Source organism: Periplaneta americana, chromosome 14, assembly GCF_040183065.1.
Source record: "Periplaneta americana isolate PAMFEO1 chromosome 14, P.americana_PAMFEO1_priV1, whole genome shotgun sequence".
Taxonomy (NCBI): domain Eukaryota; kingdom Metazoa; phylum Arthropoda; class Insecta; order Blattodea; family Blattidae; genus Periplaneta; species Periplaneta americana.
The window spans coordinates 28,910,138-28,936,407 of record NC_091130.1 but is presented as its reverse complement, the minus strand read 5'-3'; the positions used below and the strand labels follow the sequence as shown (position 1 = coordinate 28,936,407).

The 26,270-nt window shown below is 35.8% G+C and overlaps 1 protein-coding gene across 3 annotated transcripts in view; it reads left to right on the top strand.

The window, feature by feature from the left end:
• The window catches only part of Pka-R1 (protein kinase, cAMP-dependent, regulatory subunit type 1), a 378,940-nt gene that overhangs the window by 68,698 nt on the left and 283,972 nt on the right, over positions 1-26,270 (top strand). Inside the window, exon 1 of one of the 3 annotated variants that reach the window (XM_069845116.1) lies at positions 18,081-18,412. The exons of the other annotated variants lie outside the window; for them this stretch is intronic. Within the exon in view, the coding sequence (XP_069701217.1) occupies positions 18,395-18,412 (18 nt within the window). The 5' untranslated portion in view covers positions 18,081-18,394. Of the gene's footprint in view, positions 1-18,080; positions 18,413-26,270 lie in introns of those variants that run through there. 3 annotated transcript variants of the gene reach the window in all.

Genomic DNA, 26,270 nt, shown 5'->3' with positions numbered 1-26,270 from the left:
TTCTCTTCCTCTTGTTTTTTCTTCCCCTTGTTCTCTTTGTCTTCCCCTTACTCTCCTTATATTCACCTTGTTTTCCTTCTCTTCCCCTTGTTCTCTTTGTCTTCCCCTTGTTCTCCTTGTCTTCACCTTGTTTTACTTCTCTTCCTCTTTTTCTTCTCTTCACCTTGTTTTACTTCTCTTCCTCTTTTTCTTCTCTTCGCCTTGCTTTCCTTCTCTTCACTGGTTTTTCCTTCTCTTCACCTTGTTTTTCTTCTCTTCACCTTGTTTCCCTTCTCTTTACCTTGTTCTTGTCTTTCCTTTGTTCTCCTTGGATTTCCATTGTTCTCCTTATCTTCTCCTTGTTTTCCTTGTCTTCCCTCCTGTTCTCTTTGTAGCTTCTAGAAGGGGTTGCATTTTTGTGTGACGGTCAATTCTCGAGTTCTCTTCCCCCTATACCTATCGAGAAGAAAGATATACTGGTAGTTATACTTCAAAAGCGTTTTCTCTTGTCTCGTATCATTTCTTTTTTTTTTTCTTATTCTCGTTTCTGTTCTTCTTTTATCGCCCGTCGTTTCATAAAATTTATCTCTCTCCTCTCCTCTCCTCTCCTCTCCTCTCCTCTCCTCTCCTCTCCTCTCCTCTCCTCTCCTCTCCTCTCCTCTCCTCTCCTCTCCTCTCCATTCTGATTTGCTTTGCTTTCCTTTCGTCTTGTCTCGTATCCCTTACTATTTCCTAATATAAATTCCATTTTATTCGTACATTCCACGAGTGTATGTGGAGTATTCCTAGGTTGACGGATGGATTGAGTTCGTAGAACTTTCTGGTTATGTTTACTATTGTGTCGTATGCGGTGATGAAAAGTTGGCGGAGATGCACTTCACCATGCAATTTTTTTGTCGATTTTATTTATTTTAGTTGGTTATTTTACGACGCTTTATCAACATCTTTGGTTATTTAGCGTCTGAATGAGATGAAGGTGATAATGCCGGTGAAATGAGTCCGGGGTCCAGCACCGAAAGTTACCCAGCATTTACTCATATTGGGTTGAGGGAAAACCCCGGAAAAAACCTCAACCAGGTAACTTGTCCCGACCGGGAATCGAATCCGGGCCACCTGGTTTCGCAGCCAGACGCGCTGACCGTTACTCCACAGGTGTGGACTTTTTTGTCGAAAATCAATACTCTGTTCTATTTACATAAATGTCCAACCTTGCGTATATTTCACAGAATAAATAATCGAAATATCAATGTTAAAGAATGTAAATTCTCTCTGATAATTAATTTTCTGTTCAGTAATGAGTCTTCAGTTTAGATGATAGGTGAGTAGCTACGTTTTAGCGTATGAGGCAGATGCCGCAGATTCAGTTGCACTTAGTAACGTTAATTGTTTTAACAAGCATGAATGAAATTACAGATCTTTGAGATAATTGCAGTATTTTCATTTGGATAAACTGAAAACTCGATTTTGAGTTTATGCATTTACATTGGCTTGTCAGAAATATGATTATTCTTATACAGCATGTCAAAAGAGACCTAAAATGTTATTATTTTATGTTGTTATTGTTATTTAACTAAGGGAACCGTAATACATTTTATCTGACAGGCAAAAACATTCTCATGGGGACAGATAAAAAAGTTATTTATTTTTTTCTTCCACCATGTTAATATTGCCTAAACAAGTGCTTGTACAAATTTTGGTCACTCGAGCGCAATTACGAGGGCCGTAAAAATAAGCTTTCCTGGGACCATTTAAAGAAATAAACGCAATTTAATTGGCAATATTTATTGGAACAGATACAACAACTGTTGAGCTTTTTTTAAAAACATATTTCCCACTGAATTTGAGACATTAGTCATACTCTTTGTTTCGACGAAATGTTACTATTTTGTTGAGTCAGATACTCTCTGCAGAAATATATGTATAATATTGTCTTAATATTTTATGAAATTCTGTAGCGCAATAAATTGTAAAACTGTGTTTCTTTAATCAAGAATTATTTCTTGAGTCAGATACACTTTGTAGGAAAATGAAATGTATAATATTTATCTTATTATTTTACGAAATTCTGTAGCGCAATAAATTGTAAAACTGTGTTCCTTTAATCAAGAATTATCTGCCGTTATTTCTTGAGTCAGATGCACTTTGCAGAAAAATGAATCGTAAAATATTTATCTTATTGTATGAAATTGTAAAACTATGTTCTTTAATCAAGAATTTTCTGCCGTGTTAGACAAGAAAATAAAGATTTTTTGAAGTGACTAAATAGCCAACGAACTTAAATTTCAAACTAGTACTGTTTCATCACAGTCTACTATATACAGTCGCGAAGCTCAATATGTAGTAAAAATGCAAACATGGGTAGTTGCCCACCACTAGGATCGCTACTATCGCCTCATCATCGCAGATCTCTCTCCTAGCAGCCGACAAAATATGTTACACTTTCGTTGTTGTGTTCTTTTGGAAAAATTAACGCCTTCCTTCCATTATTGAAATATTAAATGCATATGGTTAATTTATTATTTTAATGAAGTATATTAAATTCCACCATAAACTCGAAGATACCTGCAAAGAAATAAGTTAATATAATTTTTGTTTGTGCAAAACGAACTGAAATTTACTAGGCTATAATAGCCTCACTCATTCAAGATTATAGCGATAATTAACTATGAAACCAATAAATATTAATTTGCATTTCTCTTTACAACAATAATAATGGAAATATGAATTAATGGAATAACTTACGTGTACCGGTACTTGTAGTGTAGGCTTACGTAGTTAACAAAGTGGGATGAGGTTAAGCAATAATAATCACACCAGAATTGGAAATAAAACGTGATCAATAAATTTGATTGTAACAGACTTTTTCTACGCCTCTAGTAAAGCAACAAATAAAAATAACAACAAAATTAACAGCTATAATTAAAAACATATCCTTTGAAGAAAAAAGTAGGCCTAAGGAATAATAATCCCACCAGAATTGAAAATAAAACGTGATCAATAAATTTCATTAAGATAAACTTAATTTTTCTACGTCTTTGGTAAAATAACACATAAAAATAATAACAAAATTAATAGCTACAATTAAAAATATATCCTCTGAAAAAAAAAGTAGACCTAACCTTTATTTTTCCGGAAATCTAGCAGCCTAAGTGACATAACTTTAATCGGTATCTAATGTCCTTTCGGTTAGATTGAAACATTTCATTGTGAAATTTAAGGATATAATGTATTCTAACAGTCACAAAGAACTTCAAATTAACAGTTTTGTTTCTGCACAGCATTCTTGTGGAAACCCAGGAACCTTTCTGAATCTTTCGGAAATCGGAAAAAGGATAACTCTGGCCTCTTTCTCTTACTGGTGCTACAATTTATAGCACTACAAACGTCTCCTTATTTTCCCATATTATTATTCCAATTATTATATTTTAGCCATTAACATTTTCATTATAACCGATAACGAACATTTCACAAGCATTAATGTGAAATACGCAACGAGCTAGCACTCGATAGAAATACGACACAGTCGAAAGTCGACCATGGACAGTCTATTGTTTCTAGTTGCTAACCGCTTGGAGCGCTTTATCACGAGATTTGCAAAAAACACCTCAAGCTTCGCGACTGTATATAGTAGACTGTGGTTTCATCTTAACCAGCGTAGACTCGCTTCCGTGAATGCAAGTCACTATACAATACGAGCATACAGGCAGGCTTTATCGGATCCCGCCAGGATAAAATCCGGGCTGAATGCGCCAGTCTCAACTTTTAACCTGCTGTGCAGCTACGCCGGAACCCAAGCCTGACGGCAGGCAGTTCTTATTCTTGTTATAATTCTAGTCTACCGGTTGTTCTGTATAGCTGTATCTGTTCCAATAAATATTTCCATGAAATTGTGTTTTCTTTTTGTAAACTGCACAGGGGAAACTTATTCTCTTACGGTCCTCGTAATTGCGCTCGAGTGGCCAAAATTGGTATAAGCACTTGTTTTGACATTATTAACATGATGGAAGAAGAAAAATGATATCTGCCTCCATGAGAATGTTTGCTTGCGAGTTCAGAATAGTCTTTAATTTTATATAATATGCAAACCATTACCCGAAAACAAGAATAAATTAAAACCAAAAGAGAAAATGCCTTATTGCAATCTTAATTAAATGCAGTAAATACTGTATGTAAGGGGAGAGATTCAACCTGGTATTTATCCTAGATTACCATATAAAAAGAAGCAGTATCAGTTTTATTCGATGTTGGTGAGAATATTGTACAAAATTTGGAATTCATATAAAAAGAAATGTACCTTGAATTTCTCTGAAGAATCGCACGGTTGAATGCGTGTCCATTTTATTTTTTTAATTCCTTATTACTTATTTACTTACAAATGGCTTTTAAGGAACCCGGAGGTTCATTGCCGCCTCCCATCTACGTCTCGGTCACCCCAAAGGCCTTTTTCCCTCCGGTCTCCAACTAACACTCTATATGCATTTCTAGATTCGTCCTTATGTGCTATAGGACTTGCCCATCTCAAACGTCTGGATTTAATATTCCTAATTTTTCTTAACTCCTTAAATTTCACTTAAATGAAATCTATTACCAGTCTCATACTGTGTATTTCCTTAAATATTTTCACATGTGATAGGCAGTGCTTGCTTGTTCTAGAAATTTTAAATAGGCCATCATTGTTGAAAATGAGTTATTTATTTTTCGGACATTTGTCTTGTCTAGAGGATTGAATTTATTATTGTAGTAAACATTAATATACCGATACGTAAGTCTTATCTAGGACTGAGTACAGTTTATTTTCAGAACGTAGTTAGCGATTGTGCCAGTCACGTTACATTCAGATAGAGTGATAGACTATAGGAAAATGAACAGAGAAAATAAAAGCCGTTGTCATATTTCTTACAGTACGTGCTAGGACAGGCATATTTTTAATATTGTAGTGTGATCTAAATAGGCTAATAATAATAATAATAATAATAATAATAATAATAATAATAATAATAATAATAATAATAATAGTAGTAGTAGTAGTAGTAGTAGTAATAATTGGAGATTAATAATAATAATAATATACCGTAATAATAATAATAATAATAATAATAATAATAATAAAATAAGATTATAAAATAATAAAAATAATAAAATGAAATTATAATAATATTAAAAATATTAATTAATAATAAAATTGGAGATTTATCCTTCGAAGAGATTGAAAAATTCAAATATCATGGAGCAACAGTAACAAATATAAATGACACTCAGGAGAAAATTAAACACAGAATAAATATGGGAAATGCTTGTTATTATTCGATTGAGAAGCTTTTGTCATCTGGTCTGCTGTAAAAAATCTTAAAGTTAAAATTTATAAACCAGTTGTATTACCGGTTGTTCTGTATAGTTGTGAAACTTGGACTCTCACTTTGAGAGAGGAACAGAGATTAAGGGTGTTTGAGAATAAGGTTCTTAGGAAAATATTTGGGGCTAAGAGGGATGAAGTTACAGGAGAATGGAGAAAGTTACGCAACGCAGAACTGGATGCATTGTATTCTTCACCTAACTTAATTAGGAACATTAAATCCAGACGTTTGAGATGGGCAGGGCATGTAGCACGTATAGGCGAATCCAGAAATGCATATAGAGTGTTAGTTGGGAGACCGGAGGGAAAAAGACCTTTGGGGAGGCCGAGACGTAGATGGGAGGATAATATTAAAATGAATTTGAGGGAGGTGGGATATGATGATAAAGATTGAATGAATCTTGCAGAGGATGGCGGACTTATATGAGGGCGGAAATGAACCTCCGGGTTCCTTAAAAGCCATTGTAAGTTAATATTAATAATAATAATAATAATAATAATAATAATAATAATAATAATAATAATAATAATAAGTGATGCGACTACTGGCCTTACATCTATGTGTCTCGGCAGAGATAAATATCAACCAGTATGGGTGTAACATGTCAATATATTGACACCTCCCCTCCCAATTTTTATAGCTGGCTCAGAAAACTGGATTTCGCTACTCATGTAGATCTCCAAATTCATCGCGTTGTTAGGTGAGCATCGTCCCTACACTTTATCGAAATTTCATGAGAAACATTTCTTCGGCATGAAGACTCGAAGCAGCACTCATTCCATAATTCTAGTCCAAGGCACGACGCCTTAGACTACGCAGAAAATTTCTTCCTCTATGAGGACTCGAACCAACATTCATTTCTTAACGCTTGTCCAATAGAATGAACTACCCAGTTACAGGTCACAACTGGCAAAACTCCGCTATGGGAGGTTACTAGACCTTACCTCTGCGTTGGAGGCGGAGTCAGAGTTTCCCTCCATTAATCTGAATTATTGTCGCTACTGATTGACAAGTCACCTGATGCATCACTGCTATCAGTTAAACATTCTCCTAACGAAATTATTCTGTAAGTTTCACTGTCTGTTACATTAGCAATAGAAAAATATTGTTCCGTATTATTTTTAACGTGATCAAGACATTTCTCCCACTTGTCTTTTCCATATTCCGCGAAAAGGCTGCGACACAATCGTTCCTTTACGTTAGGCCTAAGTGGGTACCCAATTTTTGTTACAAAAATCCAATTGAAAAGACTGGAGACAACTGGCTAAGCATTTTAGTCTGTCCCTCTGAGTAGACTAAATGAAACCAATCAAAACAATAAATGGTTGGGTTTTGAAGATAAATAATGTTTATGTACGCGCTACTTGATGGACCAGCGAGCAGTCCGACATAAACTTAACAAGTGATGGTATCTTGTTGACTTACTCTATTAACATGTTTTTTTTTTCAACATAAAGTAGAATCTATTTAGACGATTTCGTACACTGAAACTACCCACTTATCTCTTCAAGAAAAAAAGTTTATCTGTGATCAAGTTTTTTACTTCAAAAACATGTTTTCCCACACTACAGTAGTATAAAAAAAATCTCAATTAAGAAGTCTTACATTTGTTATATTGCGGTGACTCGGACATCTTAAAAATCTACAAACAATACTTTTCAATATGCTTTTTTCCTTGCTAGAATCTGACTAGTTTTTGAGTTATTATGAAGCAAATAAAATGCGAAAATATTCTGCTTCATTCAAAGTCTACTAAGTAACGCCTTCTTCCGTAATTGGCTGACAATTAGGAAGGAGGAGGCGAATATAGTGAGAATCATGTAAGAGTAGTTCCTAAAAAGCCTAATTTAGCCGTATTTCAGTGTTGCCAACTAGTGCTTGATATCACCAAAAGAGGGTAAAATCACAATGCCATGTATAATAATAATAATAATAATAATAATAATAATAATAATAATAATAATATAGTATTAACAATAACGATGTCTTGCTTATTTACCACATCTCATCTTTATGTTGGGGAGGTGTTTTCTAAATGGTTCAATAATTTGTGAAGGAGCATATTTTTCTTCTGCACCTCTCGCACATTGTGTTAGGCCTAATAGTTAGTAGATTACTGTATGATCTAATATTAAAATGGATTTTGTCTCACAACACGAAATTCATTCATTGCTTTAATTAAACAGTTTACGATTCATGAGACCTAACCTAAAATGTATTTTGTTTGATCATGTGAAATGATTAGTACAATTCCGAAAACGAATGCCATGTTGAAATAAATGTATGCTTAAGAATATTTATTCCATTATTGTAATAAAAGTGTAAAGACGAAAGAAATTAATTAAAATATGAAATGGTATTTCTGTCGATTACCCAAGGACTTGTATCACACGAAATATGTTATATTTATTTACACTTAGCCTACCTGACTATAATCTTGAATTGTAACCACAACACATACAATAAATATTATGTATTAATTTTAATACTGATATTAATTAATTATTAGTATGTATAAATTTCACTAGCTTCCAGTAATCGGCTCAGAAATCTAGAACAATTTGAATTTTCAGAATTTAAACTACCGACAACTTGTGTCACTGCTACCAACATAACAGTTATAAAATCATTACCAGTTGTAGTATTTCTCAGTACCTAAATTTGAAACGAAGTTGCAAAACAAAATTCAACCTTCAAACTAGAAAATCACCATAATCCTCTAGTATATGTAGTAATGGGGAAAAATGGTTAGGTTTCACCCTCAGGGTATTAAGTAAGCTGACCCGGACTATAGTATATTGTGTCACTCTTTAAGATTGACGCATGTGCAGACCAACGGAGTTTACTAAGTTGTTCCCCTATAAAATCATAGTCCACATGATCTCTTCAAGACACTGTGACAGCAAGGTTGCCAAATGGAGATATTTATTAATTACTTTCATTTATCCTGTCATCGTCTTCATTGTCATCATCCTTTGAAGTTCTGTATGTCCTAGTCACCTACTGAACCGGCACAGGAGGATCTCTTGCATGCAATATAATGGGAGCATGATATCTGATGAGCTACTTGGGTTGAACACATTGATATAATAATTAGACATATGATAACAACACATTGTTTCCTTATCTACATCAGAAGCACAATTTCCCTCGAGTTTAATTTAGTGGAAGAACGATATCTGGACATTGACAAACTTTTGCCGAGAATCTTGTCGTTTGTTTCTTGGGTACGATATGAGATCTTCGGTAAACATCAGTATTACGAATTTATTCTTTGTAACGATAATTTTCTGTAAAATATAGTGTACGTATGTAGAAATCACACGTGGCAAAAGTGTTTCTCATCAGACATGTGAGTCATCGTCAGGGGATAGAGTAGCTGGACCCTTTTCCATCTTCCGTCACAGACCTTGATACAACTTTCATTCGTATCCCTGTGATCTTTTGTTAATTATAGCGCAGAGACGCGTGTAGATGAGTAACAGTGATGCATTTATTAACTTCCCCTAGCCGCTAGCGTCTCACTTTGGTTATAGGTGTCACATACGTTACGAACAACAGCTTTATAATGAAAGTAACATGTAAGAAATTTACAGCTTCAATTTGTTACCGCTTTATCAATATAGCTCTTTATTTTTACATGATACTTTTGTAGCTCCACCTCGCCATGAAACAATGCTAACAATACCATCCCATCGCACCTCCTCATACTCATCCTCTTTCACAATAGCCCTGCCAAGACTCTGGAATTCGTTACCTGCTAGCATCAGGGACTGTCGAAATAAAACTGAATTCAAACGCAAACTTACTAGGCACTTGGTCAGTAAATGAGACTCGTTCAGACATGGTTTCTTGTAAATAGTTCTCTTAATCTACCACAAAATATTTCAATATCCGGTAATTTCATCACTATAGAATTTTGTTATTGTAGGTTTAATTTGTAATTCAGTAAATACAAAAATATTATTTGTTCTTAACTTCTATGATAAAATGTCTAGCTTTCATTAATCAGGTAATCTTGTCGTACTTTAATTTTTATTGTAACTGTAATTGTAAATTTAATATTAATTGTAATTTTATTGTTCATATTATAGTTGTAATCCCCTGGTAGAGGGGCAGAGAAGGCCTGACGGCCTTATCTCTACCAGGTTAAATAAATAATTACTAATACTAATACATATCGGTTAGGTTCAAATGTCTAGTAATGTAAATACATGTGGAAGTGCTATAAGTGCCATAGACATGGGCTGATTGATGTAGAAGAGTGCCTTTAACCGTAGATAAATGTAAAGACTCTCAAATCCTTTGTTTATATTCCGTTTCATTCATCTAGCATCTTTCACCGTGGTTGGAATGACTGGGGCCATTATGGTCCATTGTCTGAGGATACAATGCAATCAAGTTATAATAAAAACTTACGTAGAATTGAGACGTATTTGTTCTTCAGTAACATTGTCAGCATATTTAATAGATTTAGCCATTTCCGTTCGAATGAGTCCATTTGGAATCACATTTCTGTAATCCGTGATTCATATATGATTTGCCTGATGATGTCAGTTGGTATCCCCAGAATTAGTTTCGTTCTTTATCGATAAAGTGCAGCACCCACCAGTTCCTTGGTCAGCTGTTATTAGGAAGAGGATTGCTTTTTTTTTTTGTTTCTCCATGGTGTCTATGACCTTGTGCACCCATAAATTGAGGTCAGAAAGGGTTAAGAACAGTTGAAGACATGCTAGTTTCTGAAATTAATTAGGCCTATCGTAAAATTTTATTTTAATGACTTCATGAACAATTAACCCAAGGGTGGGGAAGTCGTATTGTAAATAAAGCAGGCTGCATAATAGCAACTAAGGTAAGGGGAGAGGCTAAGCTCTCTGAGAGAATGAAGATTCGGTAGAATGGAGAAAAAATCTCTCCGGCACCGAGACTCGAACCTGGATCTCCAGCTTTACGTGCTGGCGCTTTATTCACTAAGCCACACCGGATTCAAGTTTCGATGCCGGATTGAATCCGTCTCATTTTTAAGTTCTACGTACTGTGTTCCTCTTTGTTGGCCTACCCTCGTGTATCGTATCACACAGTATGTGTGTCAGTAGTCACAACGTCCAACCTCCGTTCTACCGTTTCTTTACCATATGGAAACGCAGAATTACTGCACTGATACTCCATATGTACAGTAGTGACAAAAAAACCGGACTGACCTTTGTAGCTGATTTCAGAGCCTTGTTCACTCCAGAGCACGATAGACTGGTAACTAAGACTTTCGTGATTCGAATCCTGCCTGAGAAGAAAACTTTTTTTGTTCCTTATTCAAATTTATTCCCAATACTTTTCGATTGCTGCTAAAATTAATGTTATGGGAATAATAAGTTAATTAAGCAGTAAAATATCGCCGCAATCGAAAAGTATTGGGAATAAATTTGAATAAGGAACAAAATAAGGATTCGAACCACAAAAGTCTTAGTTACCAGTCTATCGTGCTCTGGAGTGAACAAGGTTCTGAAATCAGCTACAAGGGTCAGTCCGGTTTTTTTTTTTGCCACTACTGTTCTTATCTGATTATAATAATATCTCTGAGAGAGGCTATTCCCCGTCCCTGAGTTAACCTACGTGGTAGTTTCTCAACAGACTTCATTATTATTGTATTGTATTTTTAAAAAAATTATGTACAGTTAAGCACATGGCAGATTATCAACAGACTTCACTGTTATTAAATTTGTATTTCAACGAATTTATGGGCAGTTGAGGACATAGTAGTTCATAAAAAATCTGTTGCGAGACAGTCCATGGAGGCGTATGACTATAGATGATAGATTTAGCAACTTAAAAACTAAACATTTAGCACTTTAAAAAGCAAATTCAGCATTTTATAGCTCTTTTAATGTTAGAATTTAGCATTTTGTAGCGTTTTGGGATGAAACATTTTTAATGAAAAGTTAGGTGGTATAAATTCAGTGTCATCAATTTGTTGACACAAGTATTTTATAAATTTTCCAGGTAAACTTCTTGAAAGTAGTAAATAAGTAAAGGAACATATAAAATTTCGGTGAAATGTGAACATTAAGTAACATGCCGAGAGATATGGACTTGCTAACCCAGAGAAGCCGATTCGCATTTAAAATCGGTATTCAAGACAACAGATCGTTTTCTTTCATTCAAAGATATTCATTGAAAGCTGTATGGAACAAATTAAAACCTGACTTTCCTTTAATCTGTTTAGCCCAACTGTGACAGTTATGTTTATCTCGATTACCGGTACATTTTTTTCTCTCAAGCCAACCTCTTATTGCACAATTTGCACATCAAAATATTAAAACCGCTAACTTAAAAATGCTTTACCTGTTTGAGGTTTTTTCCGGGGTTTTCCCTCAACCCAATACGAGCAAATGCTGGGTAACTTTCGGTGCTGGACCCCGGACTCATTTCACCGGCATTATCACCTTCATATCATTTAGACGCTAAATAATCTAGATGTTGATACATCGTCGTAAAATAACCCAATAAAATAAAAACTTAAAAATTCTAACTTTTATAATCATCTGCTCGTTGCTTAATGGTGATTTTATCCCGACCCATCTTGTTACTCTATCACAATCACCCACTATTACATACAACTTATTTTTGAGTGAACACTGGGCATGACGAGGTCACATTCCTTTGCTATTTATACTGCAAAAGCTAGGATGGTGGGGTCACCAAACTATTAGAAACAATGTAAGAATCTCTGTTTGACGAGTCCTTTAGCGAGATCCTGTTTTTGTAAAGAGAAAGACAAAATCTCTTACATAATGTAATTTTGCTCTTAATTCGCAGAGTCGGCCTCTGTAGAGTAGTTGGTATAACGCTGGTTTTCTCTGCTCGAGGTTGCGGGTTTGATCCCGGCTCAGGTCGATGCATTTAAGTGTATTTAAATGCGACAGGCTTATGTCAGTAGATTTACTGGCATGTAAAAGAACTCCTGCCGGACAAAATTCCGGCACACCGGCGACACTGATATAACCTTTGCAGTTGCGAGCGTCGTTAAATCATAATTTTTATTTCGCAGAAACACATACATGTCGCTTTTTTTTTTACTCAATTTCGCATTTTAGCGCGGATTTAAAAACTGCAATAATATGCTTAACATGTTTTTAAATATAAATTTACTTATTTTTGACAGTGTTTGGGCTCTCTTCGCATTTATTGTGATTGCGAGAATCTACCACCTCCTACTAGTGCACTGCTGGCCTCACACCTACGTACCTCAATAGATGTCAACGGTCATCCAGCTATAGTACAGCGGTAATGCTTGGTTAACACGATGAAACCTCTAGTATTATAGCTAGCTTGCGAAATCGGATTTCGCTTGTCATTGTTTCTTCCCAATTAACGATTCAGGATGGGATCCCATATACGGGCTGAAATTTCATGAGAAAAAATTTTCTTGTATGAAAATTCGAACCATTGCTCATTTCTTAACTCTAGTGCAAGGTATGTTGCCTTATACTACGCAACTACGACTCTGGACGGTAATTTATCGATAGACTTTATTAACATTACATTTTATTTTAATAAATAATAAGGAGGTGGTAGTTTCTAAATGTCATCGTTTAATTTCATTTTGAGAGAGGAACAGAGATTAAGGGTGTTTGAGAATAAGGTTCGTAGGAAAATATTTGGGGCTAAGAGGGGTGACGTTATAGGAGAATGGAGAGGGTTACACAACGCAGAACTGCACGCATTGTATTCTTCACCTGACATAATTAGGAACATTAATTCCAGACGTTTGACATGGGCAGGGCATGTAGCATGTATGGACGAATCCAGAAATGCATATAGAGTGTTAGTTGGGAGACCGGAGGGAAAAAGACCTTTGGGGAGGCCGAGACGGAGGATAATATTAAAATGGATTTGAGGGAGGTGGGATATGATGATAGAAACTGGATTAATCTTGCTCAGGATAGGAACCGATGGCGGGCTTAGGGGGAGAGTTGGGTAGTATCGGACATCGGGTAATATCGAACAATGCGTTTCTTTCATCTACCAGCAGATGTTAGTACCTGAATGACATGGTTACGTTTCTTTATGCGACATCACAGAAACGTAACCATGTTATTCAGGTACTAACATCAGGTGGTAGAGGAAAGAAACTCACTGTCCGATACTATCTAACTCTCCCCTATGTGAGGGCGGCAATGAACCTGCGGGTTCCTTAAAAGCCATTTGTAAGTAAGTAAGTTGTAAGTTAGGCAGTTATATAAATAGTTGGGAATGTAATAACTGAAGCCTGAAAGCTCAGCATTTATCTTTGCTAAAATAGAAGGCAAAAAGGCACTTAAAACTCAGGAAATGATAGTATAGTATAAAAATAGGCATTTAAAAATTACGAAAATATACAGTAAAATAATCAAAATAGTAATTTAATATCTGCTGTTTAATAAACCAGTGTATCAAATTTCAGTACTTACTCTTGTTTTTCTTGGTTACATGCCACAAGATAATTTTTCAAGTTCTCAACTGTCATAATCAGCCGCCTGTCAGAGGGAATCACACTTAAAACATGCTATTTTGTAGATTGACTCATATCGGTAACAAGAGCGCAAGTGCCATTCCTACTAATTGCTTTCAATACGATTCGACCCGTCAGATAATTTATTCTTTTTTACTCTCCGCAACGTTTCCTTGGAAACTGTAGACACTGGACCTCTCAGACGAGAGAAACCAACCAACTGTCTTGGGGTGTGAGCTGCAATAGCAGTAGACTAACTGATCCCACCATCCCTCTCGACCGACTGATCAATTTAGGGATGGTTTGTAAGCATGCCGTCACAAATTATTTAAATGTATTTATGTGGGTGAAATTGTCGATAGATATTTCCATTATGCAAAAATGTCGTTTAATTTTTGTAACAGGTGCTTCATTTATAAAATAAAAATTGTTTCCATTTAAATTTGTAATATATTCGAAATTCATATAATTTTTTCATTGTACTGATTAGTCTTGCACAGGGTAGGGACAGATGGCGGGCTTACGTGAGGGCGGGAATGAAACTTCGGGTTCCTTAAAAGCCACAAGTAAAGTAAAACTGATTTATTTAATATGTTCCATGTATTGTGGGTCCCTATCACCACGGCATGGCGCGTCCTCAGGTTGCGGATAGAGGATACGGCCTCCAGATATGGAGGGTAGCTGCGAATATATTGAATAAGCAGTCGCGGACAGCCGATAAGGGGTGGTCCTCCAGCTTGGGGGTTGGGCGAAGGGCTAACAACCCATCACCGTAAAAAACAACTTGTTACGAACCCCAAAATGAACTTCGGAATGGGAATGATTCTCTGGCACGTCCATTTGGAAATTTATCCTTTGAAGAGGTGGAAAAATTCAAATATCTTAAAGCAACAGTAACAAATATAAATGAGACTCAAGAGGAAATCAAACGCAGAATAAATATGGGAAATGCCTGTTATTATTCGGTTGAGAAGTTTTGTCATCCAGTTTGCTCCCAAAAAAGTTTAAAGTTAGAATTTATAAAACAGTTATATTACCGGTTGTTATGTATGGTTGTGAAACTTGGACTCTCACATTGAGAGAGAAACCGAGATTAAGAGTGTTTGAGTATAAGGTTCTTAGGAAAATATTTGGAGCTAAGAGGGATAAAGTTATAGGAGAATGGAGAAAGTTACAGAACGCAGAACTGCAGGCATTGGTTTCTTCACCTGACAAATAGAAACGTTAAATCCAGACGTTTGAGAAGGACAAGGCATATAGCACGTATGTGCGAATCCACAAATTATATAGAATGTTAGTTGGATGGCCAGAGGGAAATAAACCTTTGGAGATGCCGAAACATAGTCGAGTGGATAATATTAAAATGGATTTGGGAGAGGTGGGATATGATGGTAGAGACTGGATTAATCTTGCTCGGGATAGGGACCGATGGCGGGCTTATGTGAGGGCGGCAATGAACCTCCGAGTTCTCGAAAAGCCATAAGTAAATAAGTAAGTATACATAATAGCAGAAAATATCCATCAAAAGGAAAAAGGTAAACCTGAATATAGGCAACGGAAGATAAAATAGACAAAATAAAAACTGACCATATCGTCCCGAAATGTGTGGAAACATGTTTTTCTTTATTAAACTCTTTCGTATATCTACATAATTAAAACAAGGGATTTTGCCTAACTTCCGGGCTCTAGTGATAACTTTCAGCATGCAATATTGCCATTATATTATATTTTAATAAATAAATAAATATATATTTTTTTGTCTTTTCTCGCTCCACCGAGGACGTCGAGTTAGTTTGCAAAATAATAATAAGTTAATATACAGCTTACTAGTGCTAGGCTTGTTCTGCAATCAGCGCCTGCCTCTTTTTTATAGTTACACCCTAGATCATATAACAGATAGCTCATCCCTATGTTAAAATCGGCAGCACTTTGAAGAGAACAACCGCCAGGATCGCCACCAGTCAGTCCGCCGTAAACGAACACGAGATGGCAATACAGTCGCTAATGCAATTCAAATGGGAATTATGACGTGACTCCTTATGTAACAACTAGATGGCAACATAGTAAACCTGACAAAAATTGTTACCGTCAAAGCCTGTATGGCTGAGCTATCTGGGTATACATGATCTAGACTCTTGAAAGTAGTACTGTACCACATATAATATTGAATGGGATTATTGTTAAATACAGTGAAACAGTTAAAAAAATCTTGGCATTTTTATGGATAGTGATCTAAATTGGAACACTCAAGTAACACACATTTGCAAAAAAAATATTTTCTCAACTCCACTTCTTGTTCCATATGAAAGAATTTCTACCACTCAGTCTAAAAAAGAATCTTATTCAGACGCTTGTAATGCCCCATTTTAATTATTGCGATTCCTTACTAACTAATGTAAGTTCACTCTTAGCTGAGAGACTACAACGTGTTCATAATATGTGCATACGATTCATCTGCAATACTCGTAAATTTGACCATATAACACCTTCCCTCCAGTTACTTTCATGGGTGCGTCTGAAGAACAATACATTCACTGTCTCTTCTGTTTAGAATCATGCATACTTCTACTCCGAATTATCTGTTATCGCGCTTTCAATTTCTTACAACTCTTCGAAATCGACATCAAGCACTTCCTTTTATCCCTCATCATAGAACGTCTTTATACTCATCTTCCTATACTGTAGAAATACCTCGCCTCTGGAATTCGTTACCTAATGACGTCAGGGACTGCCGGACTTCATCACAATTCAAAATTAAATTGGAAAATTTTATCTTAGTTAATGTTTTTAGGTGTTGCTAGAAGTATTGACTTGTGTTTTTTTCTTTTTCTTTTTTAATCTAGATTAAAATTCCAAGTTTCTTAGAAAGCATGGGGCTCTACCTCCATGCCCCCCAAGTGCCTTCATGACATGTTATGGGGATACCTTTACCTTTTACAATTAATTATGATACTTAATCACTCATTTAAAGTTTGTGTGACTGCAACCTGTGTATATTTTTGTGCGAGATCGTGCGTATTTGCTTGTTTTCCGCACAGAACCAATACGTGGTAAGTGTGAAATACCACATTCAGTATTCCCAACGTAACACACATAACAATTTCCCTCTTCTTACCGCTTAAGCGCGACATTCATTTTACTGCTTTAGGCTTTTAACATATTATTTTTAGAGACGTTTAACATAGTAATAATTATAAATTGGAAACTTACCACTGCAATTTCACCTAAATTGCAATGTTAATTATTGTTTTTAAATATTTGCACAAATTAAGTAAAGTCTACTACTCCACGAAACTTATTGCATTCCTGATACAAGTAACATTAAGGAAGCCGTGAAAAAATCAACAACATTCCAGATGCCGATGTTATTACTGCAATATGTTATATAAATAATATTGTTAAAATATTAAAATGAAAAATAAATCATTACATAACCTTATCGTTTGTTTTAAGTTCGCATTTATAGACTGGGGGGGGGGGGGGGGGGAAAGACAGACGTATATCACGGCCTGCTGGAGTATAGTAAACACAAAAAACATTTTATAGCAACAGTGTTGAAGAAATATATTTTGGTGTTCTGAAGTTGCCGTCATTAAACAGAAACCAAAATGGAGATTTCATTGCAACTAATTAGAAATTCGTCTTTCAGGTATGTAATAAACGATCTTCGCACAAAATAATGTGCGATACACGAGCGGTATGTTTGTTTTCATGTTCTCGGAAATTAAAAAAGCTCAACTACGTTTCGCTTTTTCAATCTTTTCCTCGAACATGAAAACGTCAACATACCGCTCTTGTAACGTATATTACTATTGTGTGGCTTTACTTTGTTTATAGTGTTTCTCTCTCTCTCTCTCTCTCTCTCTCTATCTTTATTTTTTTGTGTAGCTTTATTTTGTATATAGTGTATTTTTTTCTCTGTTTATTTCTATTATTGTATTTCTATTCCTGGTGTTGTGGAAGAGAAGGCCTGATGGTCTTAACTACACCAGAATAAATAAATAAATAAATAAATAAATAAATAAATCATTGGGCCACAGCGAAAAACCTTTTAACAGTGCTCGTAACATTTTATTCCGGGAGACGATATATTGGCAATTTTTCGTCCTGTTCCAAGTGTGAAATGGCGGGCGGGCGCAGGTTCGACAGAGGGGCGCCAGCTCGTCAGTCTCCCCGCACCTGCTGATCTATCTCGGTCGGCCGACTCGACCCGATGCGGCGCGATGCGACCCCAGGGCTACGACGCGACGCACGGAGAGAAGAGAGGCGGGCGATAGAGTAAGGCGAGGAAGGAGTGGCGTATAGTTGTAGACCGCATGTTGGTGCAGTGAGCCGGCTTGCTTGTTCATCATGCTCCCGACCAACCGGTCATGTAGGTTTGTCAGCTCGTTTCTTAGTTAGTGCTCTTGTCTTTGTCAGTTGCTTCGGGAAGCTGGTGTTGGAAGCAGGCTTTCAAAAAGTGACGTATTTTATTTTTTTTAAATAAAGTGATTTTAAAAGTTCGGTGACACTTGTGACGTCGTGGGGAAACAACTGATATTTCACAGGATCGACGTGCATTTTAAAAAAAAGGATGCCTAACAAAGCAGAGGTTAGTGTGGTGTAAAATTAGGTCTTTGTGTGTATTATCTATAAAACTGTGGTACTTCCGCATTCATAAAAAAATCAGCACTTAAATTAATATTGACTTAGTTAATTTTTCTTTTTCGCACTTAGACATCATTATAAGAGATCTGCTGTGTGAAATAGCGTTATTGCTCTGTAATGCATAATATGACGAATAATTAAATCACGATCCGCTTACGATAGTAATCGGCGCTAGGTAAGCGTGAATGTGAAAATGTCGTGACAGTCAGTTTCATGTCATGTCTGATCTGAATCGTTTTAAGTAGATTTGTTTTAATCCGGAATGGCTACTCTTTTGTTGCATATTATGGTTATGTCACATTTGTGTAAAGTATGCGCGACTTTCAGTGTTTAAATTTGTTTTTAAATATCGGCAATTGTTTATACGGGGTGGTGCAACTTAATAGCGACCGTGAAACTAGCGAACAAACAATTTGGGTCCTACTGGCGACCGACCTTAAATATAAAGTATCGTTGGCGACCACGACCTACTTTGCATGGGACATATCTATCTGCGTTGATAAAGGGTTGAGGCTGTCTGTAATCATTATCATTTTCGGCTTTATATATTAATAATTGAAGACTAGAAATTAAGTAAAAAACTTTTTTCCTCGGGTGGTTTATTGTAGTCGGACGGTTTAGGCTAGACACGCAGTTACCTGTGATAATTAAAATTTCTGTACGTAACTTGAACTTAACAGGAATCTCCATATACCCTGTTTTGTTAATTTGAGTTTCAATATTCGTACATCTTTCGTCCAGCTAAATGTAGATTTTCTTTCGCCTACTGGCGGTTTCTTGTCTTCCTAGCATTATTTATTTATAGCAGATTTCTATAAATAACTTCCGGTAATAATAATAATAATAATAATAATAATAATAATAATAATAATAATAATAAAAACAAAAACGCCACCAGATAAGGAGCTGGTCTCCTGATCCGAGGCTGCGGTCGAACTTGAGTTCGAATCCTGGCTGGTTATCTATTTGTATTTTTCTTTGGGGGGGTTTTCTATGCAAAAGACGAATGTCAGATAATATGGGATTTTTTTTCGGAGTTTTCCTATGTGAAAGTCGAATATGTGGTAATCTGGGATTCATCTTGCCAAATATCACCTCGCTATCATCAGTTTCACCAGCGCAGAATAACCTCGTAGTTGATGCAGTGTCTTTAATTAACCTGCGAAAATATAGTAATAATTTCTCCGGAAATGATTAGAATCTAGAAATCATCTTTTAGAAATCCGGATCTATAGTGAATATTCGATACCAACCAATAAATTATTATTTCTGTTAACAAGAGGCAATAATAATAATAATAATAATAATAATAATAATAATAATAATAATAATAATAATAATAATAATAATAATAATAATAATAAAAAGACCACCAGGTAAGGAGCTGGTCTCCTGATCCGAGGCTGCGGTCAAACATGAGTTCGAATCATGGCTGGTCACCTATTTGTTTTTTTTGGGGGGGGGGGATTTTTCTATGCAAAAGACGAATGTCAGGTAATATGGGATGTTTTTTTCGGAGTTTTCCTATGTGAAAGGCGAATATCTAATAATCTGGGATTCATCTTGCCTAATATCACCTCGCTATCACCAGTTTCACCAACGCAGAATAACCTCGTAGTTGATGCAGTGTCTTTAATTATCATATGAAAATATAGTAATAATTTCTCCGAAAATGATTGCAATCTAGAAACCATCTTTGAGAAATCTGGATGTAACCTATAGTGAATATTCGATACCAGCCAATAAATTATTATTTCTGTTAATAAGAGGCAATAATAGTAATAATAATAATAATAATAATAATAATAATAATAATAATAATAATAATAATAATAATAATAATAATAATAATAATAATAAGACGTGTCGCGTCTGTGTTGGACAAGATGATCGCAATGTAGGCCTGTACATTGAATCTGCGATATCCAATGAATGAATTATTCTTGTCCAGAACAAGGAGACAGTTACATTTGGTTTGAATCTTCCATACTCAGCCCTCAAATTGTTATTGTTGAGAATAAAATACATTACTACTACTACTACTACTACTACTACTACTACTACTACTACTACTACTACTACAACTAATAATAATAATCGTAATAATAATAATAATGGTAGTAATAATTTGTCGTTTGAAAGTGTTGTAAAAGAAGATCGCAATCTATAGATGTGTTACTGAGGAAACTGAATAATAATTCTTGTTCAGAACTAGAAGAGGTACTAATACTTGCTCCTTTACAAAGTGTTAGACAAGAAGATCGCAATCTATAAATTTGCTTCGGAGGAAAGTAGAGGTAGCCTGGAGTTAATCTTCGATATCCAGCAAATAAATTTATTTTTGTCGAGAACGAGAATAGGGCTAAATGATGACGATGGTAGTAATAAAAGTGATAATCGCTATGACAAAGAAATAATTTGAATTATAATTTTACAACAATTTCAGAGTGCCAAAATTTTAACAGTAAGACCCTATTGTCAATTTCTTGACAACACCGAAAGTGAAAAGTTTAAAAATAGTGTTAATAGTGAATTAATTAGGTCTAGTTGCTCTTAGCACCAGCAGTTTAATTTTTGTAAACGATTTAATGTCTCCACGGTTTCATGACCTTTTGAAGTTTGTTTAGACCGACCACAAAGTCGTGTTGGTTTTCGTAGTGTTGATCTATGAAGTTGATGTTGACTAAAGAAATTTGTTTGACTAATACTGTATGCATTGTAACAGAAGAATGAAGTTCGGAATTAGAGTTCTTATTTAAATACAGACTTGTAATACTGCAGTGTTTATTTGTAGGATAGAAGCGATTATCTCTTATTAAAGCTGCAGATAAATTAATCTCTGATAAACATTAAAAGATATAGATACTGCTAGCTTCAAATCCGATAAGCGATTATTACAACCTTAACTTAAGGCCTACTTAAAATAGTTTTTTTCCTTCTGTTGTATAGTTCACACTCTAGCTTTAGGATTCCTAATAAGATTATCTTTTTCGAATCGCACAATAATCCAGGATCTGGCAATTAACGTTTCCCATTTCAGTATACCAGGACTCACTGATTTATTCTTACAGCAGAGTCTGTATAGGCCAGTTTCTATCTGATGCTTTTCCAATTCACTGCGGGCTAAAGCAGGGAGATGCACTATCACCTTTACTTTTTAACTTCGCTCTAGAGTATGCCATTAGAAAAGTTCAGGATAACACAGAGGATTTGGAATTGAACGGGTTACATCAGCTTCTTGTCTATGCGGATGACGTGAATATGTTAGGAGAAAATCCACAAACGATTAGGGAAAACGCGGAAATTCTACTTGAAGCAAGTAAAGGGATAGGGTTGAAAGTAAATCCCGAAAAGACTAAGTATATGATTAGGTCTCGTGACGAGAATATTGTACGGAATGGAACTATAAAAATTGGAGATTTATCCTTCGAAGAGGTGGAAAAATTCAAATATCTTGGAGCAACATTAACAAATATAAATGACACTCGGGAGGAAATTAAACGCAGAATAAATATGGGAAATGCCTATTATTATTCTGTTGAGAAGTTTTTGTCATCTAGTCTGCTGTCAAAAATCTGAAAGTTAGAATTTATAAAACAGTTATATTACCGGTTGTTCTATATGGCTGTGAAACTTGGACTCTCACTTTGAGAGAGGAACAGAGATTAAGGGTTTTTGAGAATAAGATTCTTAGGAAAATATTTGGGGCTAAGAGGGATGAAGTTACAGGAGAATGGAGTAAGTTACACAACGCAGAGCTGCACGCATAGCATCCTTCACCTGACATACTGTAATTAGGAACATTAAATCCAGACGTTTGAGATGGGCAGGGCATGTAGCATGTATGGGCGAATCCAGAAACGCATATAGAGTGTTAGTTGGGCGTCCAGAGGGGAAAAAGACCTTTGGGGAGGCCGAGACGTAGATGCGAAGATAATATTAAAATGGATTTGAGGGAGATGGGATATGATGGTAGAGAGTGGATTAATCTTGCTCAGGATAGGGACCAATGGCGGGGTTATGTGAGGGCGGCAATGAACCTCCGGGTTCATTAAAAGCCAGTAAGTAAGTAAGGACTGATTTATTGTTTAAAGAAATTACAAATCAAGGACACTGTTAAGCACGTTATTGTCTTGGGTTTACAGATTAAAACATGCCCACCATTAGAGTCAATACATTGTTGTAATCTCCTTTGTATACTAGTCATTTCTCTCTGCAAAGTGTCTGGTGTGACACCAGCTATTTCCTCAGCAATTAGCCTTTAGGTACCCCCACAAAAAGAAGCCAAGTGCAGTGAGGTCTGGGGATACGAAGGGCCATTGACACCGAACCTGCAGAGAAGTCGCCCGGGGAAAGCAGCACGCAGTGTGTTCATTGAAAGATGTGCCGTATGTGCTGTGGCTCCATCCTGTTGAAACCTCAAGCGTTGGTTTTTCTGAACCGACGCATGCGACATGCGAGGCTCGCTTCGTACAAATCCGGACTACACGAGAGATAAGGCTGGTTCACAATAAACCGGGAACGAGAACCAGAATGAAAACGAGAAGCAGAGGACGTGAATATGAAAAATTTTGATTCACAATAAACCGAGAACGTAGACGACTATGCATATCGAAATGCATGTGAATAACGATATGTAAAGTCGATATTACGCATTCTGATGTTATTTGTGTATAATTGACCCATGGCGTTCTCTCATGAGTACAAGGCAGCCAACATAAACACGGGTTAACCAACTTCGAAATTTCAACTGAAACATTTCATTAGGTACGGTACTGTAAATATGCTCATGCATCTTTATTATCACAACCTATTTTAAGTCTACCATAACGTAAAATAATTAGAGAAGAAACATTTGTAATAGAACAGAAATGAACACAACAGTAGTTATTGAATTGAAGCATTAATATGTAGTGTGTAATACAACCAATACAGTAATAAAATATGATTCACTTACGATCGGTGTTCAAAGATGCAGCTATTGAAAGCCACGTATTCTTCTTCTTTTTTCATTTTATACGAGGCGCTCCGCTTATCGTAAACATTAGGATTTTCCTCAACACAATATTAGAATCTCATCAAATAAAAGTTGCTCTATGATGCACAGCACAGAACAAAATAATGCATAGGTTATGTCAGATCTTCTTGCTATAAAATATATTTTTATTTTATTGGGTTATTTTACGACGCTGTATCAACATCTCAGGTTATTTAGCGTCTGAGTGAAATGAAGGTGATAATGCCGGTGAAATGAATCCGGGGTCCAGCACCGAAAGTTACCCAGCATTTGCTCGTATTGGGTTAGGGAAAACGCCGGAAAAAACCTCAACCAGGTAACTTGTCCCGACCGGGATTCGAACCCGGTCCACCTGGTTTCACGGCCAGATGCGCTGACCGTTACTCCACAGGTGTGGACTCTACAAAATATACGTCTACAAAATAGCTTTTAGATGGCAATAGAATGAATCTAGTGGGCTGTGATCGGAAACGTGAACGCCAAAGTTGAAACTTGGCCAACTCTCCGTTCCCGATCCCGGGCTCCGGCAAGCTTTTCGTTAATTGTGAATGCTCACATTTAAATGTACACATTTTAACAATTTTACCGTTTTTGTTCCGATTCTCGTTTCCGGTTTATTGTGAACCAGCCTATAGTGAGTGGTTTCTATAACTGCGAGATGCGCAGACCTCGCATTTCGCAGCTATAGAAATCACTCACTATCTCGTGTGTAGTCCTGATTTGTGCGCGGCGGGCCTCGAATCTCGCATGCGTCGGTTCTGAAAAACCAAGCTATATCCGACACATTCAGAATTCGGGATTGTCTTGTCACTGAACGACATGGACTCCTCTGCAAAGCCATTCTCACACGTGTCCGCTCTGTTTTCGTACGAACACGAGGTTTGTTTTGAATAGATCCGATTTCACGCCACTGGCTCACCCACCGACTGATTATTTTTCGTGGCGGTGCAATTCCACGTTGTCGATTATCGCCAAATATCCGCCTAACTCGCGCTGTACAGCCGCAATTGACTTGCTTGATAAATAATGTTCTAGCAGAATATTCGCTGCTGCAAAGGTCAACTTTCCATGGCTAACTAAATGCAAGGCCATGCTATACCTGATCACAATGATCAAAGCCTCCTCACTTAAATGGTACGTGCATAATTACCAACTTAAAGTGGGAAACGTTAAATGCCGGAACCTGTATAACTCTGATGACCAGAATATGTTTACTAATTTAAGAAAACAACAGATGTATTTTTTTTACCAATGTGTTTATTTGCCTATTGTATAAATACAAGTTTACATTTTGTAAATATTTAGAAAAATACACATAATTATAAAATACAGATTTATATAGCGTTTGTTTACATCAGTCACATCAGCATTTTTTAATATTTAAATATAATCAAAATTCCAGAACATAATAAAATAATGGACATTGTTGTGTACTTAGAAATGGACAAAACGTGCATTCAAATGCTAGTAATATAGGTTACATAATTATGTTACAAATAATTATAAATAATATATTTTACATTTATATTCATAACTAATTATCATATTTTTTCATTTACACTACCCTATTATTTATGTTTAATATTTCTTATCAATTCTCATACCTGAAAATTTGATCTTTTATTTACAACTCTATCTATCTCTAAACAATTTTTAAAATCTTCTTTTCAAAACCTTGTTTACATTTTTGTCATTAAGGATGGGCAGGGCATGTAGCACGAATGGCCGAATCCAGAAATGTATATAGAGTGTTAGTTGGGAGGCCGGAGGGAAAAAGACCTTTAGGGAGGCCGAGACGTAGATGGGAAGATAATATTAAAATGGATTTGAGGGAGGTGGAATATGATGACAGAGAATGGATTAATTTTGCTCAAGATAGGGACCAATGGCGGGCTTATGTGAGGGCGGCAATGAACCTCCTGGTTCCTTAAAAGCCAGTAAGTAAGTAAATGAAATGTTTGAGTAATCTCCATATTAACAATTTCCATTCTTCGTCTACCTTTGTTATTCAGTGCCTTGAAAATAATGTTTATAATTACTGAATGTATCCATATCATCGTCAGCATTACTACCATCACAATATTGATAGTCTAATAATAATAATAATAATAATAATAATAATAATAATAATAATAATAATAATAATAGTAATAATAATAATAATAATAGTAATTCGGTCTTTTTCTACCTCCCTCCTGTGTGCATTATAATATAAAATTAGGCATTAAAAGCAGCAGGACTTCCTAGTCATGAAACCAGAACAGTGCGTTCAAAATATAGACAGAGAATGATTCAGAAAATAGTAAATATTTTAGGAGGTGGTAGATGAACTGCTCTGAGTAAAAAGTTGATATGGACATGTGTCCAGTTTTCAGTGGGTATGGAGATACAGCTGTTTGAATGTTAACGCATAATAAGCCTTACAAATGATATGAAGGAACGACAAATGACTACCTACGTACTATAGCCATTAATCATCATAAATGCACATACCCGGTACTATCCTGTATATTTAAATCCAAAAGTCACATTGAAATCAATCTGAAGCGCATTCGTAAATGTCAGAAGTGCACACCATTTTGACTTCCCCCTTCATCAGCCTTAGGAGTGGCTGCGATATTATATCACAGGTGCTGTTGTGTGTGTGTGTGTCTATATATATATATATATATATATATATATATATATATATATATATATATTTAATAGCTGCAGATATTGATTTAAAATATACTTTATTAAAGAACTCCCTACATGTCATTTTGTTTTGCCTGTATTGCGTTAA